At 36.6% G+C, this 18,610-nt stretch overlaps 1 protein-coding gene across 7 annotated transcripts in view; it reads left to right on the top strand.

Annotated features, from left to right (window-relative positions):
* The window catches only part of PlexA (plexin A), a 496,310-nt gene that overhangs the window by 467,908 nt on the left and 9,792 nt on the right, over positions 1-18,610 (top strand). For all 7 annotated transcript variants that reach the window (XM_076535614.1, XM_076535612.1, XM_076535613.1 and 4 more), the window contains 5 exons: positions 14,355-15,086; positions 15,231-15,356; positions 15,494-15,955; positions 16,498-18,179; positions 18,256-18,469. In XM_076535614.1, coding sequence (XP_076391729.1) covers positions 14,355-15,086; positions 15,231-15,356; positions 15,494-15,955; positions 16,498-18,179; positions 18,256-18,469 — 3,216 coding nt within the window. The remainder of the gene's footprint in view (positions 1-14,354; positions 15,087-15,230; positions 15,357-15,493; positions 15,956-16,497; positions 18,180-18,255; positions 18,470-18,610) is intronic.

Here is an 18,610-nt window from a genome sequence, read left to right as displayed (position 1 = left end):
TTGCTATGTGGCAAAATAAATCGGCGATACTAACACGATTTGTTATTCTGCTCGACTGAATGTAACAATTTTTAAGAATTGACCCTTTCACTGCTAACCGAAAACTACGAATTTAGTAGAAAATAGAATTTAATAGAATTAAAGCAAAATTTAGTAAGGTTAGGAAAATGATGAAAAGTACTGATAAAAAAATTGTATTTACAACACTCAAAGAAGAACATATTACAAAGTAGAGAATAAACGAATTCCAGTTGTATTTCCTAAGTGTTGTATCCAGTTCTAAAAGGATTATAAAATGATACCAAGGGTTAATTTTAATAAAAAGAATTGCATTAAAAAAATTGTGTAAGTGTTCGAAGCGATTAAATTTGAACGCGCAAAATGAAACGAATGTTTCAATTATTTACGTCCGTAATAACACAATAATTTGGTAAATTGTAACTTGTATTTCTTTCTTCTGATGACGTAAATTATCGGATAATGTTGAGTTTTTGAAACGAAATTTCGTATGAAATTAATTATTGAATTGTTCATTTGGAAGTTGCAATTAATGGAGGTTCATAAATGTTTCTCTTTATGGAACGCAATAATTGCGATACAACGAAGTATTGTATTACTTCGGGAACGGTGTTAAAAATTCGATATATATCGATACAATAGAATTATGGTGGCTCATCAATGATACGTATAATTAACTAATTAACCCCTTTTGTTCGGTACGGAACTGCTTGATCCGAAAAGCGAATTTCATTTACCCTCGCGCCACGCCTCGTGAAGTTTACGAAGATGCGATATTGAATTCGTGGGAATTAAATTAACGAGCACGAAAATCGAATTTGTCGAAAGTGGTAATTGAATTGAACGAAAATTAAATTGCTGCATCTTGCCGCTCTCGGTTGTCGCTTTTCGTTCGTTATGTAAACGTGACTTATTATAAATATTGATATTAAATTAACAACTTCATATTTTTGCCCATGATGCTGTTTCTCGATGCAGGAAAGTAATTGAAAAGTCTTTACTCGATATTTGTTTTTTCGGGGAGGGAGATAAATTTCAGACGTCTCGTAAATAAGTTCTTCGATCGTTCGAGTTCCCCTAGCGTTGCTTCTTCGATCATTTTCACCACGTAGCAAGGGTGAACTAATTGCCGGAACATCGAGCGTACAACGCGCTTAAGCCGGATTTCAAACGATTATTAATGAGCGCGGACGCGCGCGGAAGTTATGGTGTATTTCGAATGGAATAACACTTTCATGTAGAACACGTTTGAATGATCAGAAATGATGTATTTTACACTTTGGAATTTTTTTAAATTTGCACTTTTAGCATATCAAATTATAGAATTTGGAATTCTGAATTTTTTAGTTTTAAATTTTGGAATTCTGGCATTCAGGTTTCTAGTTTACTGAAATTTCAGAATTCTAAAATATTTGAATTTTGAATTCTGGAATTTTTAAATTTTGAATTTTTGAATCTTTGAATTCTGGAATTCGGGGATTCTAGAATTTTGGAGCTGGAATTTTGGAATTCTGAAATTCTAGAAATCTAGAAATCTGGAATTCTGGAATTCTGGAGTTCTGGAATTCTGGAATTCTGGTATTCCAAAAATCTGGAATTCTGGAAGGTGGAATTTTGGAATTCTAGAAATCTGGAAATCTGGAATTCTGGAATTCTTGACGGTGGAATTCTGAAGTTCTGGAAGGTGGAATTCTGGAGTTCTGGAAGGTGGAATTCTGGAGTTCTGGAACTTTAGAAATCTGGAATTCTGGAATTCTTGAAGATGGAATTCTGAACTTTTGGAATTCTAGAATTCTGGAATTCTGGAATTCTTGAAGGTGCAATTCTGGAGTTCTGGAAGCTGGAATTCTGGAGTTCTGAAATTATAGAAATCTGGAATTCTGGAATTCTTGAAGGTGGAATTCTGGAATTTTGGAATAATCGAATTTGGAATTCTAAAATTCTGAAATTCTAGAATTTTGGAATTTTGGAGTTCCGAAATTTAGGATTTAGTAATTTATGCAATTTGAGAACTTCAGAATCTGAAAACTTGAATTTTCAACAGTTTAGAAATGTAAAACTTTGAGGAACTTTTTATTTGTTTATTTTCAGTCTGTAAGTGTTTGTAATTCTGAAATATTTATTCTTTGAAACCTCAAGACTGAGATTTCAGAATAAAACTTTTTAATTTTGCGACTCGTAAATCTGTAAATCTTTTAATTTAAAAATTTGAGAATTTGTACATGTAAATATTTAAAGATTTGAAATATTCATCTCCACAACTGTAGACCTCTTAAAACTTCATGCAATTTTTAAGCTTCACAACTTCACCTGAAATTTTAAATCCCTGCAACCACATCCAAATTTAATAATTTCAAAACTTCACATCTAGACTGTAAACTCCTATAATCCCCAAATTCTGTAACTTCGAAACTCCTCGAATTTGTACAATATTTACCGCAAATGTATCAATTAATAAGAATGTTATCTTTCAATCCGACTTCCTGTTTTCTTTTTTCCATCTTAATCCCGAACCGCGTGATTAAACGTCGTACAATCTCTCATCGGGCGTGCAGAACCGTGGCAAAGGTAACTCGACTTAATAATCACTCGGCTACAAAGAACAAACCCTCGGAATCAATAAAAGACAGCGGAAGAAGAAGAGGAACGTTGAAATAAAGGGAGGGCACCTTTCTTTTTATTCGCGCGAGCTCCGCCCGACGCCGATCGCCAGACACAAAGAAACTAATAACGCGTTCGATACAAACCTACCGAGAACTTGGTGGACGTCTTAATTACTCGCCTTCTTCCTCCTTCTCTCTCTCTACTTTCAGCTATGTTCTCCTCTTTGTTCACGGGCATTCGCTATCGTGTACCGTGCACGCGCGAGAAAGCGTGGGCACCGACAAGATATCGATGTTCGACACCGGCGAAAAAACGAGTCGAGCCTCGACATTCTTGAATCGATTTCGTGTCGGTTGTACGAGCGTAAAGCAGCGTTTCCATTGTTGTCAATAAATGTGCCCTCAAGCTGTGTTCTCGTTGAAACAACAACGAGAAACATTGCGTCGGTGAATTGTTGCCGCCATGTTCCAGATGTCTAACAAATAGCAACCCTGAAGTTGTCCGACAAATTTGCTGAATCGTAGATCCCTAGATCATCGAGGTCGAACAAAGAGGAAGATTTTTGTATAACTAATGAGCACTGTAATTGAGACTCGCCTCGTACCGGGTGATAATTATATTTATTACGTTTAACAAGCAACGCGATTAATCTTCCGCTCTGTAATCGTGAGAAAGTGGAATACCAATGGCCGTTTTCCATCTGTATCGTCGTTCTCGAGATTATCAACGAGAGCGAAGAGAAAACTGTGGATCGCGAGAGAACTCGGTAATTAAAACGTCCACCCGTGAGCCGCGGTAGCTCGGTAATTAGAATGATTGTCCGTGCATAAATCAATCAAACCATGAGGATCGAAAGCGTTTTCACGATGATTATATTCGTCTTTCTCGAGGCACGCCTCTCACTTGAACGTGGCTTGACCCCGGCTGACTTCTGCCTACCTCCATGGGACTACAGAAGTTCTTACCCGCCTCCATAGGCAATGTGTTTCACCTTTGCACTTCAATTTCCGGTCCCTGTATCTTGACGAGCTATTTTCGCCGACGTTTACCGTAGACACGCTTATAAAACGGAATATGCTTCGAAAAATCACTAGACAGTGTAATCGAACTTTGGAGAGTTAATAGCTTCTTGGAGAGGCTTGATTTCTTCATAAGTGTATACTGTTACATGTGTGTGTCTACCTATGGTTGCTATATATATCTAGGTCTTCTCTAGATTTTGTCTATGGCTGCAGGTACTTTGTATAGATTGTACTGTGTATGAAACCTTGTATGAAATTTAGACTTTTTTAAAGCTGTCTCTAAAGGTAGATTTTTCTGTACATAGATATTTCCTGAGATCTGGAGTATGCTTAGTTTATTTAGAGTCATACCTAAGTCATCCTAAGATTCCATAGAGTTAGGTCTATACTCTTCAATGTGTACAACTTTTAAAAAATCTATTCACGCCCGATGCGGTTTATTAACGCCATCAAGCTATCATATCCATCCACATCAAACATCCGAATCGAACTTTGGAGAGTTAATAGTTTCTTGGAGAGGCTTGATTTCTTCATAAGTGTATACTGTTACATGTGTGTGTCTACCTATGGTTGCAATATACATCTAGGTCTTCTCTAGATTTTGTCTATGGCTCCAGGTACTTTATATAGATTGTACTGTGTATAGAAACTCTTGTACGAAACCTTGTATGAAATTTAGACTTTTTTAAAGCTGTCTCTAAAGGTAGATTTTTTTGTACATATATATTTCCTGAGATCTGGAGTATGCTTAGTTTATTTAGAGTCATACCTAAGTCATCCTAAGATTCCATAGAGTTAGGTCTATACTCTTCAATGTGTACAACTTTTAAAAAATCTATTCACACCCGATGCGGTTTATTAACACCATCAAGCTATCATATCCACATCAAACATCCGAATCAGTTCTAGCAGTAATGCATTACAATGCAATATCACATATCGATGTAATCCTTTTCGATCCACCCTTCTCCGTCGCTTCTCCGACGAAGCACAACGGAATTCTTGAACAGGGTGGCCGTAAAGTAAAAAAAGAAGCAACAGTGTTTTTGCCCGACCGATCGCAATCACGCCGTACAATTAACATTTACCGGGACTCGCGTGGTAGTTGGATAATTATTGCTATTATTGCAAGGAGCCGGACACGGGCGCAAAGGAGGATTGCAACATAGTCGTTTGATCGGTTGTCCATGCCAAGTCGATTCGTTATTCGGGGCAAAGGTCACGTGCCGGCCATTCCCCGAGGACGAGGACTTCCTTCTACACACGGCTTACCCTCGAGCCAAGCTCTTGAACTTTGTCTCCTTTCTATCGCGCGTGGTTCATCGCGGCCGATGCATGTGTATCGTGCAATTAAACGGTTGGAAAATAAAGGGTTAAGGTGCCCGTTAGGCTTCCATGCTCGCGGCGATAACTAGGCGCGCCGTCTATCGTGGGTGGGAAAAGACGACGTGGTTGATTGAAGGATATGAAACGTGTAATGCACTTGCACAGGTAGTTTGACGGGGATCGAAGATCGCTAAGAGCCTCCATTTTTTTATTTGCTTCTTCCTCGAGATTCTTCGACGTCCGTTCAGTTAAACCTTTCACGCACACGATTTTACGTAAATTTTTTTTAATGTAAGAAGACTTTTGTTGCAATTATTTAACATGAAGACAAGTTCAATTTTGAAACGGTTCAAATGTGAGGTTCAAACAAGGTTCAAATATGTCACTTCATACATCAAGTGCTGAACACAAAGTGGAACAGTTTGCAATGTCAAAGAGATAGATCTGGACAAGTTTTCTTTGTTATAATTTTTGGTACAAGTACTCAGTTACTTTGATTGGACGCATGGAGCTTAATTGTCCACATCTAGCTTCTACGTCCACATGACACGTGGCAATCACTTTACAACTGTACAAGGTACTTTATGTTTTATTTTAAAAATAAACATTATACGTTATGTTTTATACTATTTAAAAATTTTCAAAATTAAAATGACATGTCTTATTTTTGTCTTATTTAATAATTAATAGAATGAGTCATTTTAGCTACATAAGTTCAATATATTAATATCTACTTATTTTATTTTTTCATTATCGTTATTTTTGTATGAAGAGATGTTTCTAAAGGAGAGATGTAAAATTTGAGGTCCCAAAATGATATTTTGCGTCCAGTTATCAAAAGGCCTCCTCTAAAGTTTAACCATAAGCTGTTATCGAGTGTATTTCGTGCACGCTAATTTATTACAGACACAAAATTGAAAATTTCATTTTATTGGTATTACGTGTGCATAAATTTTCATAGGAATCAATTAACATTTAGTAATGCAAATTAGCAAAAATATATTAATTTTGCGGAGTTTATTTACATAAATAAATTCATAACACAAACACATAATTCGCCAATTTATGAATGGTTCACGCGATATTTCGAATTGATTTTTCATCCCTAATTTAATTATTTCCACTCGCAAATGCGAACTTTATTAAAACCAGCTATGTGCGAACAATAATATTTATTATTAAAATCTGATATTAAATTGTACGAAGTAAAAACGTTTTAAACTTTGTAACATTTTTATGCAACATGGCAGATAAGATTTGAAGGGATAATTATAAAAAGCATGAAGAGTTCTGTAGCTACGGCAGATATTTTCTTTTAAACAAAGCGAACATGTAGCACAAATTAGTCGATCTTTAAACTGTTACAAAGAACTTGAAATTTCATGCAGCGCTAAATGCGGCGAACAAAAGATTTCGAATTAAAACGCGAGCATGCAAGGGGGCAAGAAGCAGGAAAAGCGAGATTGTCGCAGGAAAAAAGGAAAATTTCGACGTACCCAAAGGACTACGAACATGGTGCTCGTTAATTTCACGCTGTTGGTCTTTTTCAACGTGCTGGCGGCAATGTGTGTCAGATTTTTATAAAGCGACCGGACAAAAAGAATCCGACGAGACCCTCGTTGAGCATAAATTAAAAACTAAACAGTTTTATTAAATTTTTACGCTCGTTGAACATGACACAAAACCGTACAATGTCTATCAAAAAACTTATATTAAAATTAAATGAGGGACGGTTCTGGAACAGCGGCGAATTGCGAGGATACATCGTAAATTTATACGGTTTTATATTTGTAGAGTTGTGAATTACTGTATTTTTTAATTTTTGCGTTTCTAGATTTTGGGGTTTTTAGGTTATGAGATTTGTAGATTTTGGGATTTGTGGATTTTGGGATTTGTGGATTTTGGGATTTGTGGATTTTGGGATTTGTGGATTTTGGGATTTGTGGATTTTGGGATTTGTGGATTTTGGGATTTGTGGATTTTGGGATTTGTGGATTTTGGGATTTGTGGATTTTGGGATTTGTGGATTTTGGGATTTGTGGATTTTGGGATTTGTGGATTTTGGGATTTGTGGATTTTGGGATTTGTGGATTTTGGGATTTGTGGATTTTGGGATTTGTGGATTTTGGGATTTGTGGATTTTGGGATTTGTGGATTTTGGGATTTGTGGATTTTGGGATTTGTGGATTCTGGGATTTGTGGATTTTGGGATTTGAAAAATTGGAGATTTGTAAAATTTGGAATTTTTAGATTTAGGGATTTGTAGAATTTGGAATTTGTAGATTTAGGGATTTGTAGAATTTGAAATTTGTAGAGTTGGGGATTCGTAAAGTTAGGGATTTGTAGATTTGGGGATTTGTAGAATTCGGAATTTGTAGAATTGGGGATTTGTAGAATTTGGAATTTGTAGATTTAGGGATTTGTAAAATTTGGAATTTATAGCATTTGGAATTTGTAGAATTTGGAATTTATAGCATTTGGAATTTGTAGTTTTAGGAATTTGTAGAATTTGAAATTTGTAGATTTGGGAATTTGTAAAATTAGGAACTTGTAGATTTGGAGATCTGTAGATTTGGGGATCTGTAGATCTGGAGATTTATAAAATTGAAGATTTGTAGATTTGTAGATTTGTAGATTTGTAGATTTGTAGATTTGTAGATTTGTAGATTTGTAGATATATAGATTTAGGTGTTTGTAGATTTGAGGATTAGATTTTGATACTTGTAAAGTTGGGGTATGTAATTTTAGAAATTTATAAAGTTAGGTGTTTGTAAATTTGAAAATTTGTAGATTTGAGGATTTGTAAGTCTAGGGATTTGTAAATTTGGAGATTTGTAGATTAGGATATTTGTAAAGTTGAGGTCTGTAGATTTGGGGATTTATACATCATTTATAGAATTGATGTTTTGTTGAATTCGGAATTTGTAGATTTGGAGATTTATAGATTTGGAAATTTATAGTTAAGGAAATTTAATAGTTAAAATTTTATGCAAAATAAAAAAAAACGCAATTTTATTTATTTTAGAATGAAAAATTTTTGAGGTGCGTTTTTGACATGCAATTTTTTTTTTCGTACAAAATTCATCACAAAAATTTTTGGGAGATCATAAAAATTAAATTTTTGAAATTTTTACAAATTATTTGAATGAAATTTCTTTAAACAAATTTTTTTTATAGATTCGTAATTTGCAGATTTTGTGAGTTTTTGTTTTTTTTAAATTCGTACACTTCAAGATTTATAGATTTCATAATTTATAGATCACAAAAATTGCGCTATCTCAAAAAATCAATTCACGTTACCATATAAAATCGTTTACGTTATGATTTGATAAAGTTTCTCCGATCAGAAGTTCTGTTGGAAGCGATTCTGCTGAACTGTCGCTTTGAAGCAGCGTTAACCGATGATGCGTTTAAAATGGAACGTGACAGTGTGCACAGGAAGGAAGAGAAAAGATAATCGTATAGAAAATCGAGCGAGTACTCGAGGGAGAAAGCGTTCAAAGCGTAAAGACGTAACAAGTGAGAGATAACATATTTGAAGCTTCGTGTGAAAGAATCGGATGGGCACGAAAGAACGGTTATTTACAACGTTTGTAAAAAGAAACAGAACGTTTCTTGCGAATAACTCTTGCATTTAAAATTTCTCTTGATTCAACGTGAAGAGAAAGCATTTTTATCGCATATTTTCTTAAAATATTACTCTGTTATTCTGAAGGTAATTTCATGTAATATAAATTAGTATATTATTTAAATTTTTAGGTATTTTTTTTTATTTACTATTGGGTTTATTGATTTTAGATATCTTTTTAATCGAATATAAATAATAACTTGATTCATTATAAATTAATACATCATTTCAATTTTCAGTTATTATTTTTTTTATTTGTTCTTGAGTTTATTGATTTTAGATTTGTTTCTAATCAAATATAAATAATAACTTGATTCCTTATAAATTAATACATCATTTCAATTTTCAGTTATTATTTTTTTTATTTGTTCTTGAGTTTATTGATTTTAGATTTGTTTCTAATCAAATATAAATAATAACTTGATTCCTTATAAATTAATACATCATTTCAATTTTCAGTTATTATTTTTTTTATTTGTTCTTGAGTTTATTGATTTTAGATTTGTTTCTAATCAAATATAAATAATAACTTGATTCATTATAAATTAATACATCATTTCAATTTTCAGTTATTATTGTTTTGATTTATTTTTAATTTTATTAATTTTAGATATCTTTCTAATCAAATGTAAATAATGACTTGATTTATTATAAATTAATGTGCCATTTCAATTTTCAGTTATTATTGTTTTGATTTATTCTAAAGTTCATTAAAAAAATCAAATTGGTAAAATCATTTTACCAATCAAATATAAATAATTCATTTTTATACAAAATTCTACAGAGTCGTTCCTAAACTTCATTTGAACGTAACACTCAATTTTATTAAATATAATTGTATATTTTATTAACTCATTCATTTCTGTCTTTGATAAAAATTGATCACCTCTGTACAATCAAGATGCAGCCAACTAATAAATTGATTATTGTACAGAATTTAAATTACAATGAAAAAAATATATTCTTGATTAAACCGATCAATATAAAATTTCCCTAATTCTGCGATAAATCTGTGTCAGTAAAATGCGCCACGTTTTAGAGAAATGATATTAAATCTGATAGAACGAAATTCAATCATAAAATCGTGGAATTACCGTGAGGGAAAAAATCGATTATTCTTTATTGATCATCCGATCGTTAATTGATCGCTTAGGTTTGTTAGCCTTTATGAATTTACGACGTATAATTACGGACTGCAGTTATCCGCAAATGATTGTAGAGAAAGCTTTTACGCGAGGTGGACCACGTTCTATCGCGTGCGTTAATTAATTGGAAATTTTTTGATACGAATTGTGAATCAGAGAGACGATTTAAAAATTTAATAGAGAATATAGCACCGTTCGGGTTATAAAAAGTTCAATTAATTATTTTGCCAGTTGAATTACTGCATAACGAAACGATTGATTCTGATTGATTAAATATTGTACTTACAATTAGAGGATTAATAAGATTTCGCGTTTAAACAGCCTCATTGGTTATTCATTGATGTTGAAATTAAAATTTAAATTTATACGGTACCTGTGTTTAAATGTAATAAAGATAACTGATCGTGTATTAAATTACAGCTGATGTTTTAATTATTATTTAAGGGTAGTATTACTTTCATAATTGGATTGCTGGTTAATAATTACAGTTTTAATATAGATCTGCTACTTTTTTATTTTTAGTGCACCTTTTGCAATTTTCAGGATGATTCTATAGTTTCAAATTTCTACATTTTCTAATATCCATCTGAGAATTGAAGAATTTGGGAATTTGGGGATTTGGAGATTTGACAATTCTGGAATTTGGGGATTTAGGGATTTGGAGATTTAGGGATGTGGAGAATTAGGGATTTGGAGAATTAGGGATTTGGAAATTCGGGGATTTGGAGATTCGGGGATTTGGATATTTAGGGATTTGGATATTTAGGGATTTGGAAAATTAGGGTTTTGGAGAATTGGTGATTTGGAAATTCGGGGATTTGGAGATTTGGGAATTTGAAGATGTAGTGATCTGGAGATTTAGGGATATGGAGAATTAGGGGATTTGGAAATTTAGGGATTTGGAGAATTAGGGATTTGGAGAATCAGGGATTTGGAGAATTAGGGATTTGGAGAATGTGGGATTTGGAGAATGAGGGTTTTGGAGAATTAGGGTTTTGGAGAATTGGGGATTTGAAGATTTAGGGATTTGGAAATTTAGGAATTGAAGAATTTGGGGATTTGGAGATTTGCAGGTTTGAAGATATAGGCATTTGGAAATTTGAGAATTGGAGGATTTGGGGATTTGGAAGTCTGGGAATTGAAGAATTTAGAGATTTGAAGATTTGGAAATTTGACAGTTCAGGAACTTGGGGATTTATGGATTCGAAGATTTGGGGATTTAGTGATATAGGAATTTGGAAATTTGGGAATTGGAGAATTTGGGGATTTGGAGGTCTAGGAATTGAAGAATTTAGGTGTTTGGAGATTTTGAGATTTGACAATTCAGGAATTTGGATATTTAGAGATTTGAGGATTTCGGGTTTTGGAAGTTTGGGAATTTAAAAATTTAGGGATTTGATAATTCAGGAATTTAAGGATTTGATTTGTGAAATCCCTAAATCCCCACATTCCCAAATAATCAAAAGAAACTCGAAATCTCAGTACCGAAAAGTACAATTCACCGCGCACACCATTGGCCCTGATCCATCCGGGCACTAAATCTGCCCATCACATACTACCATCCACACGTTTCCTTCCGTATTTGAAAAGTGTTGCTCGCTAAAACGAATCACCGAGAGGTTCAGGCTAGCCAGTTTATCATCATCAAGCTGTTACTGTTATTCACTGTTCGGTCCCGGTATGGTCCTTCCTTTTTATTAGACAAGTGAGCGTAATTCTAGCGGGTAGACGGTACAGTCATCGTCGTCGTGGTCGTTTCAGCGGCGAGCGAAAGCTTGCTCGGCTCTGAGATTTAATTTGCGACCCCTTTAACCGCGGCCGTGAACGGTAAGCTCGATGGCCATGTCTGCGAGGAAATGAACGCAGCTGGTCGAAAGGAAACGACCTGGCGAACGCCATGAAATGACGGGCGTAAATTTTACTTTGTAACGTGCATCTAACTGGCTACCATCTGTCCGCGCTTCGAAATTAATCGTTACACCCTGCTCTCGAAATGGTAAACTCGAATATTCGCCGGGGAAATACAAGAAAAATGATGTGGAAGGCTGACTACAAAGGGGATGGTTGCGAAACTGCTGGAACATTCAAGGTCGCCAGAGAACGAAAAAATTATATATTCAAATTTACAAGCTGTTCACCGTCAAACTTTATCGATATATAAGTAAAAAGATTATTAACCACATAATCACATCGTAAGTTTTTACAGTTTTATATTTGTGGAATTGTGAATTACTGTATTTTTTAAATTTTGCGTTTCTAGATTTTGGGATTTTTAGGTTTTGGGATTTGTGGATTTTGGGATTTGAAGAATTGGAGATTTGTAGAATTTGGAATTTGTAGATTTAGGGATTTGTAGAATTTGGAATTTGTAGATTTAGCGATTTGTAGAATTTAGAATTTATAGAGTTGGGGATTTGCAAAGTTAGGGACTTGTAGATTTGGGGATTTGTAGAATTCGGAATTTGTAGAATTACGGACTTGTAGAATTTGGAATTTATAGCATTTGGAATTTGAAGAATTTGGAATTTGTAGATTTTGGGATTTGTAAAATTCAGAATTAGTAGATTTTAGGATTTGTAGATTTCGGGATTTGAAGAATTGTAGATTTACAGAATTTGAAATTTTGTGAATTTGGGGATTTGTAGTATTTGGAATTTGTAGTATTTGGAATTTGTAGAATTAGGGACTTGTAGATTTCAGGATTTGTAGAATTTAGAATTGGTAGAATTCGAAATTTGTAAAATTTGGAATTTGTAGATTTTGAGGTTTGTAGAATTCGAAATTTGTAAAATTTGGAATTTGTAGATTTTGAGGTTTGTAGAATTCGAAATTTGTAAAATTTGGAATTTGTAGATTTTGAGGTTTGTAGAATTCGAAATTTGTAAAATTTGGTATTTGTAGATTTTGAGGTTTGTAGAATTCGAAATTTGTAAAATTTGGAGTTTGTAGTTTTAGGGATTTATGAACCTGGAAATTTGTAGAATTTGAAATTTGTATATGTGGGGATTTGAAGATTTTGGGATTTGTAGAATTCGGAACTCACAGATTTGGGGGTTTATAAAATTAGTTATAAAACCACATAACCTACAATTTTCTAGGCAGTCACATTGCTGCAATTCGAAAACAAATGAAAATTGAAAAGTTAGGCAATTAAGTTATATTCAATTATCCTTGATTTTAAATACTATAATCAGAGTTGAACACAAAATTCAATTTTGATGAAAATAAGTCTCGTTTACCACATATGACCTGTATGTGCAACATAATCCATCACAAGTGCGTCACGATATCATAAGACAAAATTTCGTGTTTTTATATGCATATATGTTATATATCTTGATTTCCTCGTTATCGTTAATTTTATCATGAAAAGTTATACATTTTTATTATTGGGAAATTATTTGATGAAATATGTTTTGCGTACGGGGGTTTCATGGGGAAGTCCTGGTGGATTTGGAAAAAAGGTATGCAACGCTGTGATTGTGGATTAAAATTTGACGAGTCCCAAAGGGAATCGTTTGTCCGTGTAAAACTGATGTAAATATTTTATTTTGCGTGGTTTACATCGATTTACACCTGTGTTTAATTATTGACACTTCTTTTCTCTTTTCATAAACCGGCTTGAAATTCGTTTTAATAATGAATAACATTGATGTAGATATTAATTGTATTTGTGAAAATCGTTCACTTTACTGAAAAACATTTGAAATGAATTATGGGCAATCTATTTGTTGTTCAGACTATATATGAAGGTAAATTAATGTTCCTTTGTGCGACAAACGGATATTAAATTTTTAGAATTGATCGAATTTATTTTATGATCACTTTTGTTTTCTGAAAAATAGCTTACAATTGTATGCATATCTTCTTTTGTTGGATTTGATGTTATGAAAAACTGTTTGATTATATCACGAAATTTATTGCGTCGATTTGGAGTTTGAAATTTAATTAAATTAAATTTATTAAATTTATTAAATTAAATTTATTAAATTTATTAAATTAAATTTATTAAATTAAATTTATTAAATTAAATTTATTAAATATATTAAATTTAATTTAATTAAATTTGCTGTAATTCTGAAATGGTTAATTTTTTATTGACAAGCAATAGCAATTTGCAGTTCAATATTTAACGTATCATCCTGTTATATTGAAAATATTAATAAAATCTTTATATAAACATTTTGGTTAAACCTTCAACTTCAAGATCTGTATCATAATTACTATTTTATATCTTCACCTACGTCATTAAATTATATGAATCTTCATATCTTTTTAAATTAGACACTCCTTGCTGTATCCAATAGTCAGCCATTTTGTATTAAAAGCATCAGAGAACATAAACTGCTAATATTTCCAAATTTTCGTCAGACTTTAAGCTTCAATTTGATACAGAATAGGTATTGTATCGATAACTCCGTGACCAAATTACGTGAGACTTTCCATGTTCAGATCAATCGATAACCTAATATTAATAACAAAAACCATGGAAGCAAGTTTCACAACGGTTTTCCATGAAAAAAGTTCCCCTCCACAAAGTTTCGCGTGCAACAGTTGTGCAATCAAGTCGAACACAATTAATCACGGTGGCGTAACGCGTTTCTTTTCCAGGTGGTTGTGGAGAGTTCGACCCTGGCACTGGAGTACGGCGACCTGGAGATCGATCCAGATTCCCCGGTGAACCCGGACCTGTTGTTCGATTCCCAGCTGATGCACCTGTACGTGATGACAGAGAAAACGGTGTCCAAGGTCAAAGTGCAGGAATGTTCCGTGTACAAGACCTGTCTGGACTGTCTGGGAGCTAAGGATCCGTACTGTGGTTGGTGTTCGTTGGAGAACAAATGTAATCTGCGCAGCGATTGTCAGGATGCTGCGAAGGATCCTCTCTATTGGATCTCTTACAAAAGCGGCAGGTGCACGACCATCACGACCGTCACACCGGATCAACTGCAACGCACGACTGCTAGAACACTGGAGCTGGTGATCGAGAACCTGCCAACGCTCTCGGGACAATTTCTCTGCGCTTTCTCCACCCTGGACAAAACTCTGATCACGAATGCCTCGAGGAAATCCTTCGGAGTGAATTGCACCACGCCAAGAACCGACTTGTTACCGTCAATCCCGCCTGGACAACATCACTTCACCGCAAAATTGTCCGTCAGGATGACCAACGGACCCGATCTCGTTGACACCAATTTCACGTTCTTCGACTGCAACACGTACAGCTCCTGCACGCAGTGTGTCTCCTCGAGCTTCCCCTGTGATTGGTGCGTGGATGGACACAGATGCACTCATGACACGGCGGAGAACTGTCGGAATGATATATTAGTCACCGGAGTTAGCGTAAGTGGATATTTGCTTTAATCAAATTCTCGATCTCTTGACATGTACTTAGATACCCTCACCTTTTCTTTAACCTAGATCCTCCAAAAGTACACTGACCTCTTCAAAATAAATCAATAAAACAGTTCAATTTACATGTTACAGAGGATGGGTCCAAGTTACAGAAGCGGTCCAGCATTCTGTCCCACGTTGAACGCCACCGGATCCCCGGAAATCCTGGTTTCTGCCGGTGTGAGCACCGCGATTAAAGTCAAAGTGCACATCATAGGGGTAAGAAACAGCTATCATCCATTTCACGCTAATGGCGTCACATTAATTTCCAACGTTTTCACGTATCGTTAGCGGCTCTTTCACCGGGGGCTCATTGCCGGGAAGAATGATTGACGTCTAACCTCCGTATTTTCCAGCAATTCATCGTGCAGACCCGGTTCGTGTGTCAGTTTAACATCGAGGGTCGTGTGACCAGCGTGAATGCACGTTTATTGGCAGACACGATTTACTGCGACGAGACCGAGTTTTCGTACACGTCCCGTGCGGCGAACATCACCGTGCCCTTCGCCGTCATCTGGGGCGGCTCGAAGCCCCTGGACAACCCGCAGAACCTCCATCTTGTGATCTACCGGTGTCGCGACATGGCCGAAAATTGCGGAATGTGTCTAGCACTTGCGCCCAAGTACGATTGCGGATGGTGCCAGAGCACGGACAGGTGCGAGGTGAAGGACAACTGCGAACGCGACACAGGCATGTGGTTGAACAGCAATCAGACCTGTCCGAATCCTGAGATACACTCGTTCGAGCCGATGATGGGACCTTGGGAAGGTAACACGAACGTGACGATACGCGGCATCAACCTGGGCAAAACGTTCAAGGTAAGAAGAATTGTCTTGGATCGCCTTCTGCGATCTTCCTTCGGCTGCGATTAACTTGCGACCGATAGGGTGAGCTACTTATTGCGTAACTGAAATCTTTCTTAAACATCTTCACACAAATATGTTCGTTATTTATGATTTTGTCGAAAAGTTAGACTATTCTGAATTTTATACCTGAGAGTGAAGAGGGCGTTTCCTCAAAGTTATTTGTTGCCAGTGAGATTTCAAGGTTGTCTGTGACACTTTTTTCATGAAATCATAAATAATGGAGGTGTTCAGGTGAATCCTTAAATAGACCACTCTGTGGTGTCCACATGTGGTTTTTTAGTATAACTTCCTTAATTTCATTGCACGTGTAAAGAAAAATATTACCTACGTTGTTATCAAGTATTGACTAAGGTAGTCACACGAAAATATGCACTTCCTGTAATATCTAGCATGGTTACACCTAGAGCAATGCCAACGTTTAAACTCTGTCTACTGTTCAAATTAACAGTAGCAAATTAAGAACTTGATCGGAACACAAAACTGATTTCTTTCAGGACATCTATCGCAGCGTAATGGTTGGTGGAATGCAATGTCAGCCGTACGAAGAGCTGTACATGCGGACAAAGCAGATAGTCTGTCGAGTGGATGGTCCAGGTACAATGGAGGTGAAACGACGTGGACCGGTGATTGTGAAGATCGAGGACTTCCGGGGTCAGTCAGAGTACAACTTCGAGTTTGTGGATCCGCGGATTCTGAACATATCCCCGAAGTATGGGCCGATGAGCGGGGGCACTACTGTGAGAATCACCGGCAACTACATGAACGCTGGTAGCACCATTAAAGCGTTCATCGACGAGCTACCGTGTTCCATAATCAGTGCCGAGATGCACGAAGCGCTATGCATGACGAGCGCCAGTAATCGTACAAGAAACGGTGTGCTGAAGATGGTATTCGACGGTGCGTACCGAATCTACGACGGCTACTTCGAGTACGTGGATGACCCAAGGATCAAGAGCGTAGAGAGCGGAGTGGCTGGTCAGATGAAGATCGCGAAAGGTATCCCAGCCGGAGGCATCAAGATCTCCGTCACCGGGAAGAACCTCGGCTATATCCAGAGTCCGCAGATGTACGTGTACTACGACGAAAAGATGTTCGTGTCGCAGTGCGAGGTGCACAGCCAGGAGAGCATGATCTGCAAGTCGCCGACCATCGAGGTGCCCGAACATGAGGTGCTGGACGCGGAGAAACCGTTGATGTTGGAGTACGGTTTCCGCATGGACAACGTAACGGCTGTGCAGAATTTGTCGCGACACGGCTTCCAACACTTTCTGCTCTACCCGAATCCCATCTACGAAATGTTCGACGAAGAGATCAAGTACTATAAGAGCGACTATCTGACCATTAACGGGCAGCACCTTGATCGAGCCTGCCAGGAATCTGACGTGACCGTGCAGATAGGCAACGCGTTCTGTAACGTCACATCTTTGTCGAGGCAACAGCTCACATGTAGACCGCCCTTGACCCAGCCACCGGCCATAGACGCCTATGGCTCCCCGAACAAACAAGAACTGCCCGAGGTGATCGTGATCGTGGGCGGCACGCTTCATTACAAGATCGGGAAACTGAGCTACGCATTGCCAGCCGGTCTTAACGGGCCTCTATCGAAACCGGCTCTGATCGGCGTAATAGCCGCTATAGTAATTCTGGTATTCGTGTTCATCGCCTTCCTCATTGCTTATCGACGCAAGTCTACCGAGAGCAACCGGGTATTGAAAAACATGCAGGAGCAAATGGATATTTTAGAGCTTCGAGTCGCCGCGGAATGCAAGGAGGCTTTCGCTGAACTGCAGACAGAGATGACTGACCTAACGGGAGATTTGACGAGTGGAGGCATACCATTTTTGGATTATCGCACTTATGCTATGATGATTTTGTTCCCAAGCGACGATAACAGCCCGGTGCTACAGTGGGACCGACCGGAACTGGCTCGTAAAGAGAAAGGATTGCGTCTGTTCGGACAACTGATAATGAACAAAACCTTCTTGCTTCTGTTTGTACGCACTCTGGAGAGTAATAGATACTTTTCCATGAGGGACAGAGTTAATGTGGCCAGTCTTATCATGGTCACGTTACAGAGCAAGATGGAATATTGTACGGATATCTTGAAGACCCTTCTCGCGGAACTGATAGAGAAATGCACGGAGGGAAAGAGTCATCCGAAGCTATTCCTTAGACGGTAAATTCTTTGTCCACACTTTTGCTAAAGTTTGTTAAGTCCTTATAATAATAATTAATTTTGTGATCTGTTTCAGAACGGAGAGCGTGGCTGAAAAAATGCTGTCAGCCTGGTTCACTTTCCTTTTGTACAAATTCATGCGAGAATGTGCCGGAGAACCATTGTACGTGCTGTTTCGCGCTGTGAAACAACAAGTTGACAAAGGTCCCGTTGATGCCATCACGTCCGAGGCACGATATTCGTTGTCCGAAGAGAAGCTGATTAGGCAGTCCATCGACTTCAAACCAATGGTAAGATCTGTTTGAATGTTAACCATTAGACTTTCTTGAATTGCCTCCACTTCGGTAACCAATATACATCCACTTCTTCGTACAACGATCATTATTTGTTTGCCGACATGATGTGGCTCCTTCTAATGATGTGCTAATGAG

The sequence above is a fragment of the Megachile rotundata genome, chromosome 9 (assembly GCF_050947335.1).
Source record: "Megachile rotundata isolate GNS110a chromosome 9, iyMegRotu1, whole genome shotgun sequence".
Lineage (NCBI taxonomy): Eukaryota > Metazoa > Arthropoda > Insecta > Hymenoptera > Megachilidae > Megachile > Megachile rotundata.
Note: the sequence above shows the minus strand (reverse complement) of the source record. Positions and strands in the feature narration are given on the sequence as shown.